The sequence below is a fragment of the Chiloscyllium plagiosum genome, unplaced genomic scaffold (assembly GCF_037043375.1).
Source record: "Chiloscyllium plagiosum isolate Xiang-an unplaced genomic scaffold, Cpla_swu_hap1 HiC_scaffold_27, whole genome shotgun sequence".
NCBI classification, from domain to species: domain Eukaryota; kingdom Metazoa; phylum Chordata; class Chondrichthyes; order Orectolobiformes; family Hemiscylliidae; genus Chiloscyllium; species Chiloscyllium plagiosum.
This window is the reverse complement of record NW_028270165.1, coordinates 24,416,895-24,428,383: the sequence shown is the minus strand read 5'-3', so window position 1 is coordinate 24,428,383 and position 11,489 is coordinate 24,416,895. Positions and strand designations below refer to the sequence as shown.

Sequence of the window (11,489 nt, the reverse complement as noted above, 5' to 3'; positions counted from 1 at the left end):
CTTTGAAACCATGTACAGGTTATTTGAAGTTAGGAAAGTTTGAGCTCAATATAACATCGCATCCACCTATCAAGATTATGAATTGATAGTTAGTAAAGGCAAACTTTAAGCAGGTGATATGGAAAGACGTTCGCTCCGTGTGAAGCCTGAAAAGGTGTGATTTTTGAATAATTCGAAATTCATTTAATCATGTGTTTCAAACCATTACATTTGTGTTTTATATAAGTAACTTGGTTTTGTACGTTTTGCCTTCTTTTATGTTGAATGCCACACTTTTGTGCGCGGTTACGCTCAAAACCAACGAATATATGTGTGTGCATCAAACAGGCACATTTTTTTTAGAATCAAAATAAAGAACCGTACTTAAATTACCACATGCTATCATGAATTCGAGATGATTAGGGCATCTCATCGATATTCAAATACTGAAACAGTTATTTGACCTTCACTGCATTATAACATAAAATAGTACTCCTCACGTAAAGAAATATAGCATCAAAATTCAACTTGGATATTACTCGATTAATGATGGAATTTAGATAAGAATCCAGCCAGCAATGTCTGTATCTGTGTGTGTTAGGGCTCGAATTTATGCATCGTTGTTCTCTGGAGCTCTGCTCGTAAGAAATCATGGAGTTTAATTCTTACACAATTTTCCACACTTCAACTTTGCGATATATTCCTAAATATTGGAAGCCTGCACCTTGCCTCACGATCAGAATTATCTTCCTTTGTCCTTGTTAAATTTGGAATTTGATATCTGTTCGAAGACAGTTTTCCTGTGACTGACTCTTTAAATTCTACTGAAGGGAAATCAGTTGGCCTTGTGGCACAAGGCACCCATTTATCAAGCAGGTATCAAAGCAGTTTTGTTCATGTATCTCCGACTGCTTCTTCTCTCAGACATGACTAACTGGTTTCAATTCCAGCAGAACACTTTGATCTTTTCCTTTAACAGTTTGCTCCAAGCAAAATTATTGTGGCTTTTTTCAATCCTTGAACTGTTGTGAAAGTTCTGACAAATAAAAACGAATTTATGAGGCTGGTTGGAGTCAAGCATTTTAAAGCGTTTGCCAAAGAAACTACTTATCTTACAATCTCCCTAATGTTGCAACACCTAAGAATTTTTATGGACTAATAATCTTAATAATATTATGCTCTCAAATTTTATAGTTTTAGCAGTTAGTTGTTGTTTTAAATCTTTTAGATTTTAATTTTAATAATGTTTAATTTTAAGTATTAGTTTTAAAATATTTTAGTAATAAAGTTTGTCGTCATGGTAGAGGATAGTAAAAAGGTGTTAATATTAAACTTCACACAACAACGCAGCAAATGATGCCAGGTAAGGGCTTTTAGCCTGTCTGTCTCATAAGTGTAACTCACTTCCCGCTTGGTATTTCTGCGAAAATGATAGAATTGAACCCGTCCCTTTAATATCATCTGGCTGATGTGTCGCTAAATAGGGGTTGCCTTACACGTCGACGAGCGACGTAATAAAACTCGAAAAAGGCGCAACCAATTCATGATGGCGAGTGCTCTTTATATATAAATACCGCGTCATCTAATTAGTGACGTGCATGAACGGATGAACGAGATTCCCACTGTCCCTACCTACTATCTCGAGAAACCACGGCCAAGGGAACGGGCTTGTCAGAATTATCAGGGAAAGAAGACCCTGTCGATCTTGACTCGAGTCTGGCAATGTGAAGAGACATGAGAGATATAGAAAAAATGGGAGGCTTCGGCCGCCGGTGAAATACCACTACTTTTATCGTTTTTTTCACTTACCCGGTGAGGCAGGGAGGCGAGCCCTCACGGGGTTTCGCTTCTGGTCGGAAGCGTCCGGGCGGCCGGGCTCAACCCGCACGGGGACAGTGGGCAGGTGGGGAGTTTGACTGGGGCGGTACACCTGTTACACAGTAATGCAGGTGTCCGAAGGCGAGCTCATGAAGGACAGAAATCTCCCGTGGAGCAGAAGGGTAAAGGCTGTCTCGATCTTGATTTTCAGTATGAGTACAGACCGTGAAAGCTGCGCCTCACATATAAATAAATATAAATAAACAAATAAATAATAAAGAGCTGGCCAATCCGACTTCAGACAACGAATTGCCGTGCCCAATCATCAATTGAAAGACAATTTTCTTTGTCTATCTCTACTTCTATCCTTGATAATAAATCTGATTCCTTGTAACCTGTCTTAATCTATAAGTGTCACAGGCCTTCCACAGTGTTTCCTAGGTGCATGGCAGCAGTTTGGACTCGCTCACTTAACTTTTACAAGTCAGCTGCAACCTTCCCAACATTGTTATAACATCCGCCATCTGAATGAATATTTGTTCATGAAGAACCTGACAAATTTATTGCCATTCCAGTTCGCAAATCTTTACTAGTATTGCACATGTGATGTCGTACACAGATTGAGCTGCCCTTGCATAAGGAGGAGAAAGTGAGGACTGCAGATGCTGGAGATCAGAGCTGAAAATGTGTTTCTGGAAAAGCGCATCAGGTCAGGTAGCATCCAAGGAACAGGAGAATCGACGTTTCGGGCATAAGCCCTTCTTCAGGAATGGGGGCTGAAGAAGGGCTTATTCCCGAAACGTCGATTCTCCTGTTCCTTGGATGCTACCTGACCTGATGCGCTTTTCCAGCAACACATTTTCAGCTCTGTCCTTGCATAAGTCAACCAATAGAACAACGTAGGCTTAGTCACTCAATCATTCCTTGCAACAATATCCCTGAAAGCAGCATCACAATTTCTATGTTTGCGATGTTGCTCCAAAGTTTCAGATGCACTGGAAGTTGAATACACCAGTTAACAATCTTGATGAGAAAACTGCTCTGGAAGTCCTCAACATTGACTGTAAATAACGAAAGCAATTCATTACAATCCCCAGTGGAAATCAGGGCTTCATTCTGTTGAATATCAAATGGAAGTGTTTCTCATATCTGCTAGGCCAAAACTATAATCCAAATAGGAGACTTTCCAATAAATCACAAGAGTCATTTTGGTGGACCTGGATTCTCAGATCCTACTGAGAGTGAAAGAAAATAGTCACTGGAATGCAGCATCAGATGGAGTAACTACAGAATAATATTTCTGAAGATATTGAATATAAATAACAGAACAAGGGTTCAAAATGTATTTAACTTCATGGCAAGTGCCATATCTGAGAAAAAGAAAATGCGAACAATGTTCTTGGTGATTCAGAGGAATAAACTTTGGTGTCGTGAATTTTCAATGTGGGACAGAAGTGCGAGGACATGGGAACGTGGGAAATACAAACAGGAGTCGGCCATTCAGCCCTTGAACTGTTCCACCATTCTCTAAGATGACATATGACCTGTCCTAGTCTGAACTCACTTTTAGTGCTAACTCTTCAACTTTTTGACGCTTCACAAATTCTAAAAATGATTTCAGTGATGTGGGTTCCACAGGTGGCTGGAATAGAGAAATTGAGGTATTGGTCACCTCTGAAAGAACAAAAATATTTTCCATCGCAGCCTGAAATTAATGACCCTCATCCAGTAACTATTCTGTAATCTTTTTTTAAATTGACATGAAAGTCCCTCAAGTAGAACAATGATGCCAATGTCTGCTCTTTCATGACACCTCGGAATATTTTGTGTTTCAATAACATCACCTCTTCCTCTTATGCACCGAAAACTGCCGAAATCATCAACGGAATCAAGCAGATATATCTATTTTCAAGGGTATTTGATATTCGTATTGAATTTTGAATAATGAGGCAAAGAGTTAAGGATTAAACAGCAATGGATTTGAGAAACATTGTTGGATACTGGTCGACTTCAGTGCACCATTATGACGGACAAAATTGTACCAAGTGACGGTGGGAAAATGAAAATAAAAATCACATGACAGCAGGCACCTCGATAGGATGACGTGCATAGAATTCTGGCACTTCTATAGTGTTGTCGTGGAAGTTCAGGATAGATTATGGTTAGAGAATAGCGTTCGTTTGTTCTGTTCGAGAATGTGAGAAATTTCTTCCTGTTTAAGAATGGAATGCCTGATATTTATCCCATGTTCAGCAAGTGCATAGATTTTACGTCTAAGGTACAAAACCGAACCATGTCCAGTCTACAAGTGCATGAGAAGAGAGATTTGTGTCGAGAGGGTGAAAAATCATATTATAGAGATTACGTTGGACAGTGTAATCTGATTGGGAATAGGACAGTTTTACTGCAAAGTAATACACTGCACGACTATCATTCCGGTCAATAAATCAAAAGCATTGATTTAAATCAGCATGCCTCGGGATCTGTAACTCTCCATCATGTGAAATTTTACGACACAACGTTGTCATTCTTCACAGTTGATATGCCGTTAAGCAACACTCGCCAGAAAAACAGAACATAATATTTGGAGAGCAAGATCTTAAGAAAATTTACAAAATTACAGAATTCTTAGTACGTTGTGTCTGCATTGATTCCCTAAACCAGGATCTCACCTAACGCCAATCCACTGTCTCTCTGCGTCACACTGCACATTGCTTCCATACCATAAATATTAACATTTCCAAATAAAAGCATCGATTGAACTGAATCAGAAGCGTGACGGGCAAACAGTTCGTAATCAACTATTCCCTCACTCAAGTTCTATAACTTAATTTTCCAGGTCACAACAGGCAATATTTTACAGAATGAAGCATTATTGAATTGAGAACATTCAGGAACTGGGTGGGATTTTAATTTGGTCCATGGAGCACTATATTCTGAAGTCATACAATCGTTACAGAAGTGAAATAGGCCATTTGGCGCATCAGGTCCAGACTGACCCTCTGACAAACATCCCACCTAAACGACATAACACGATATTAACCATGCCAATGCGACTACCCTGCATATTGTAGACTGCAAGAGGAAACCAAAGCAGAAATGGGGAGAATGTGAAAACACCACGCTGACAGCCACCCAAGACTGGAATCGAATAGTGGCCCCTAGCGTTGTGAGGCAGCAGTAATAACCACCGAGCTGCTCCAGGGCTGTATTAACCAGATGAACGAATGCTAGAAATGATTTCCCTGGATAGGACGCAAATAAATACATTTCACTGTGTTTTTTTTTAATGTGACAATAAGATATATCAAATCACATTGAAATCTCTCACGCATCTATTCAGTGAATTCTACTGGACGGCTTAGTGAGCAGCATATAATCTCCTTATCTACCTCCAGCCTGTTGCTGGGAGGATGAACCAGCATATAGGGAGCTTGTATCCCAGTAAAGTGGTTCTCTACACCTTCTTCGAGCAGACTGGCCCAAATATTGGATTGCTCTAGCATAACTACGGGGTCACAACCCGGTGAGGATATTAGATATCCTGGACCAGTTCTGACAGGATGCAGATGGTGACAGCGTAGATCACAGACTTTCTATTGATATGTTTTTCCAATTCAATTTGCATCCAAATTCGACTTGGTCTTTTCCAAGGCTGAAAAGATGCCTAGAAACATGCACTGTTATGGAGAAAGCCAAGGAAAATGAAAGGATTTGAGGTCAGGCAGTTCTTCCTTCACGAAGTTAAAACAGTCCTGTAATTTAGGTTTCGGATATTAACGTCAGCTCATCATTTCTGGAGCGTGAGCATGTTTTTTTTTAAGCTGATTTCATCTTCAAGTGGTTTGCCAGGCAGTTTTGTTTCTCACGTACTTAGGGTCACTCTGTAATTACGGTACATTGTCCATGAGTGAACATTATTAATAGGAATCTTCAGGGACAGGGTCAGTACGTAGAGGAGTTCAATGGGAATGCATCAGCACTTGTTGGAGGTCCTGAACTACAACGTAAATATTTACAGTGCTGTGGAGATGCCGGTGTTGGACTGACATTGGACACAGTTAAAAAAAGCTTACAACACCAGGTTGTAGTCCAAGAGATTTATTTGGAAGTATTAGCTTTCGGAATATTGCTTCTTCATAAGGTACCTGTAAAGCAGGAACATCAGACACTGAAATAATAGCACTGTGCCTTCTGACTCTGCTCCACATCCCTGATCAAGGAGCAGAGCTCTGAAAGCTCGTATTTCCAAATAAACCTATTGGACTACGACCTGGTGCTGTGTGCTTTATTAACATTATTTACATTGTCAGCGCAGGAAGTGTATCAGGATTTACGATAGTCCATAGGAAGTGGTTCAGTATTTACAGTGCATCCACGAGAATTTTATTTGTATATACAGTGATTCCCACTGGACTCTGTCAGTACTCACAGTGGCTCACAGACAGTGGGCCAATGTTTAGCAGACGAAGTATGATGTTTACATGTCATTTTGTCAACTTTGCGAGCAAAATAAGGAAGGCAGTTTAATGACTGGATGATGCTACATTGAAAATATAACGCTGTTTCAGATAGACCTGGTTGTCCTTTTGCATCATTCGCTAATAATAGTATGCAGGGGTAGCAAGGAGCGAAGAAGGCAAACGGTATGTTGGCCTTCATGGCACGAGGATTCAGGTAAGAAAAAGCAGGAATCCATGTACAAATGGGTTGTACAGGACGTTGGTGAGACAACCTTTTGAATGTAATGACCAGTTCTGGTCTCCTATACTTGAGTAATGGCTTCTGGAATTGTCACGAAAATTCTGGGCCCGGCCGTGCTGACCCATAAAGAGACACTGGTTCCATTTTCAGCTTATTCAGTGAGATTCCGATAAAGGAGTGGGGATCTCATAGAAATCCATAACATTTTAACACGTCTGGAGAAGGTGAAGTAACAACAAATTTCCCGATGTTGAGAGAATCTGGAACAAGGAATCACAGTCTACGGATATAGCGGTAGAATATTTAGGACTGAGATGAGGAGAAACCTTGTAAGCCAGGGTATGGTGAGCCTGTGGAATTCACTGCAACAAAACACAATTGAGGCCAAAGCATTACACGTTTTCAAGAAGAAGTTTAATAGAGATCTTCAGGTTAAAAGAAGCTCATGTGTATGGAGCCAGTCAGGTCAGACGGCTGCATACAATGATAATAGTTCTCGGAGGCACATATTTGAGTGACCAAATATTCAACTTTTGCTTCTAATTTTGAAAGTGTGTTCTTAGATATGTACCTTGTGAAAAGATCTGCTTTTACAGCGTGATTTGTTCTGTCCTGCTTCTCTTGAAAGTAAGTGTTGGAAATCTGGTGATGAGCGTTCTGGCCGTTGTAAAACCGTTGTGGTTTTAATTTCGACTAATTAAGAATTATTTGGTGGAGTCAGTCTTACAACGACCCAGACTTTCCAGTTTTACTTTCAGTTGTTGAAGCTGGATTTTCGGAAGACCCAGCTGTCTTTACTGTTGTGGGAGCTTGTGTTCTCCCCTTACTGCTGGGTTCGTGATTTCGAGTTCTCCTTTATATGGGTTTTGCCAAAGTTCCTTTTTTTTTTGTTTAATCGGATACTGTTTTGTTTGAACAGTTAAGTAGTGTAGTTAATCATATATTATTCTGTTAAGTATGTCAGTAAAACAGCTCGAAACCATTTCTTTTAGTTTGTCTATATTTCACTGCAGTGAAAGAATAAAGTGTGCTTTGCTGCAGCCTAATAGTTTTACCAAGCGATTTATACATGGATTCCAACGCTGTACACGTGTCAGCCAGCGAGGCCCCTATACACAAAATGAATCAATACTTGAAGAAAACTCCCCATCTTCTCCCCCTAATCGTTTATCCCCTCACTCATCAAATATCCATTTATCTCTGTATACAGAACACACTATGGCTTGCTCCTATAGACTTCCATGGCAATACATTCCAGAGTTTCACCACCCTTTATTTGAATATATTCGTCTTCATCTCAGTTTCTAAAGAGTCTATGCGTCCCACTGAGGCTGTGCCCTCGAGTGTTCTTCTCTCCTGAAATTGGAAACACTCTATGCAGGCTTCTCACAACTTTTTAAAGGGATTCTGCCTCATCGATCTAAATTCTATCCAGTATGGATGCAGAGTCCTCAATCGTTCCTCATGTGTGATAAGACACATGAGAAATCCGGCCTGTTCGGCAAAGAACACAGATAACTTGGTCAGATATTATTTTCTCAGAATTTTTCATTGTAATAAAAAACGATCTGCTGCACGAATACATCAACACCACAGAGGTTACACTCAATTGTTTTTGTGAAAATAGTTTAATGAATGCATAATTTCATAGAGTCTAATTAACTCCCTGGAGCCCGGCATGTATATAATACCATTCATTTTCAATGGTATAGCAAATGCATTCACAGCTTATGATAGACATGCACGCATTAGTGAAAGGTCTGCAGTTTGCCATTTACTATCCCTTCGTTGCAGCAATTGGACTTCCAGGTAAAATATTTGTCGAATTTCAGTACCTACATCATTCATTCTATAAAATACCGTAATTTATATATAGTCTTTCCACGTTTTTTAGTTACTATTGCACATAGTATGAACATGCTACAATGAGTATGTGCTTATCTGTACACAGTTGCAATGCCTTTACCTTTCGTTGCGTGTTGCGAAACACTTCAGGTGCATGTTATGTTTTCTCCAATTTATTGACCGATTTTCAAGAGTTCAATGCTTTCCTTCACTGCAATTAATGTTTTTTTTTCCATTATTGGCATGGAAGTCCCATCCCCATTCAACTGTAATCTGTGTTGTCTATAAGGTTCTACTGCCTGCTTGTCTCAAAAATCATTTCACACTTTTAAATGTGTAAGCTTCCAAACTTACTTCATTTGCATCACAATGTGAATCAACTCTCTGTGTTCTTGGCAGAGCGATCGTTTGTGAATCGCCAAGAGTTATCATGGTTGGAAGGAGTTCAGTTGTGTTATTGACAATGCTCATGCGACTGAATATCCACAATATCATCTCCGTGTAATTGAAATTCTCTTTTCTTGCTGTCGATTCTTTCGCTGGTTTAATTATGACATTGTAACAGTTGGGACACATTGTGTTAATGTTAATTTAGAATGGGGCGGAATACTCTCGATGGTGGCAATTTTCAGTGTACTTAAATGTTGAATAATTTCTGACTAATTTCGATGAATGCGTTATTAATTAAAGTATTTTCAGCTGCATGATTTTCGGTAGTACTGTTACGTGTTTCTCGTAAATGGATGATTTGTAGTTGGCTGCAACAGAGAACAGTTTTTTTCTGCACTTAATCTCTAACATTGGCTGTTTCCCACCATTGACAGCAATATAGCATGTGGTAATGTTGGTTCAAAATTGATGCAACAAAACTGAAGAAACATCGTCTTCCTGTTCATGTCTTTTTGTGTCAGAACACGTTTGTACAAGTGGTCATTCGATATTTTCAAAATTGGAATATTTTCATACTTTTTCTTGAAAGGAAGCCACACTGTATTCTGGTTAAGGGAAAATCTGTGTTTATGTAAGATTCTAGACATATTGCTGTTTCTTCTATTATTTGTTGAGTTCAGTATTTTTACGTTTCTTTGCTGGTTTAGCATTTCCTGGAAAGTTAGATGTTGTGTGATTGGTTGACGTATGTTTCCATTTCTTGTTGAATTTTGTCAGAGCTCATGACATTTCATTCATTTTTGATTCACTGATGTCGCATACTTTAAACAAGATGACTGGGTCAAACGTATCAAATAATTAATCCGGCATGAGAGGCCACTCTCCACGTTCGGACTCAACTCTTTGAATTGCACAGAGTCCAATACAATGTATGATTTTGTTCGAGTCCAATCAGTCTCGATTGTATTGCCTTTTTCTCTTGCAGCTAACCTGGCAGTAATTGTGATCTTGTCCCGAAGAAGATGTGGTCTCTCTGGATGCATCATTTATTACCTGTTGGCCATGGCAGTAGCAGATCTTCTCGTCATAGTCACGGCTGTGATCCTAAATCGAATTACTGGGATATTTTCACCTTATGGTTTCCTGTCTATCACACCTATCTGCAGTGCACGCACTGCAATAAATTTTGCAGTTGTCGACAGTTCTGCCTGGTTAACAGTCAGTTTCACGTTTGATCGATTTGTGGCCATTTCTTGCCAGAAGCTAAAAATAAAGTACTGTACAGAGAATGTGGCAATGGGAGTTATAGTTATGGTGTCCACGCTGTGCTCCCTAAAGAGTATCTTCATTTATTTTGCATTTGAACCAACTTACATAGAGAACAAGATACCATGGCTCTGCACGTTAAAAGATGCATATTATATGTCACCTGCATGGACAGCATATGACTGCTTTCGCGGCATTTTAAACCCTCTGCTCCCATTCATTCTCATTTTACTGCTCAATGTTCTGACTGTCAGACACATTGTAGCAGCTAATAGAGCTCGTTGCAGACTCCGTATCCAGACGAAAAAAGAGAATCAGAGTGATCTAGAAATGGAGAAGCGGAAGAAGTCTATTGTTTTACTCTTCGCAATCTCAGGCAGTTTTATTCTGTTGAATTTAGTATTTTTTGTCACGATACTCCATGTCCGAATTTCGAATGCTACTTACTACTCAGGTTCTGGGATCGATTCCACATTGACGCTCCAAGAAGGTGGATATATGCTTCAAATATTGAGTTCCTGCATCAATCCGTTTATTTATGCTGGGACCCAGAGTAAATTCAGAACTGAGTTAAAGAGGGGGATAAAATATCCGCTGAGCCTACTGCTTAATATAAACAATCTTGAAACTAGAAAATCGGAGTAGAATTATTTAAAAGCTTATTTTCCTCCAGGGCATACAAATATTTATGGACACTGGGACAACCTCTGATCAACTGCACGTAATATTCGTGATTCCACCAACACTGATAGTCTGAATTGACTCCTATGACGCCTTCCATCACGTGACACAACTGTTTGAAACGGCTGCTCATGCTCACTCACACCCCAGTGCAACATTTGCTGTATATTCTTTCAATGACTGCAAAGTCATGACCATAATCTGAAAATCATGATGTTTGGTTTGCCCCACACTGCTCAAATTGAGAGATGACATTACTGCCTTTGCAGATTTAAAACTTACATCATCACTAATATACTGCTGATGTAATTAAGAGTATTCTCGAACATTTTACTTGTGGTGTTTGACGTTCAACCTCTGACATCACTTTCCCTTTTTCAGAAAGGGTAATCTGTTATTGAATTTGTGAAGGGTAGGTCTTGCCTTACAAGTCTTATTGAATTCTTTGAGGAGGTGACCTTTGAGGAGGGTAGAGCAGTGGATATAGTATACATGGATTTTAGTAAGGCATTTGATAAGGTTCCCCATGGTAGGCTTATGCGGAAAGTCAGGTGGCATGGGATAGAGGGAAATTTGGCCAATTGGATAGAAAACTGGCTAACCGGTCGAAGTCAGAGAGTGGTGGTAGATCGTAGATATTCAGCCTGGAGCACAGTTACAAGTGGAGTTCCGCAGGGATCAGTTCTAGGTCCTCTGCTGTTTGTAATTTTTGTTAATGACTTGGATGAAGGAGTCGAAGGGTGGGTCAGTAAATTTGCAGATGATACGAAGATTGGTGGAGTTGTGGATAGTGAGTAGGGCTGTTG

At 39.7% G+C, this 11,489-nt stretch overlaps 1 protein-coding gene across 1 annotated transcript; it reads left to right on the top strand.

The window, feature by feature from the left end:
* The first annotated feature begins 8,240 nt into the window (after positions 1 to 8,240).
* Positions 8,241 to 10,647, top strand: LOC148143456 (uncharacterized). The gene is made up of 2 exons (XM_087975194.1): positions 8,241 to 8,310; positions 9,722 to 10,647. The coding sequence occupies exons 1-2, from the start codon at positions 8,241 to 8,243 to the stop codon at positions 10,645 to 10,647; spliced, it is 996 nt and encodes a 331-aa protein (XP_087831320.1).
* The last annotated feature ends 842 nt before the right edge of the window (positions 10,648 to 11,489 follow it).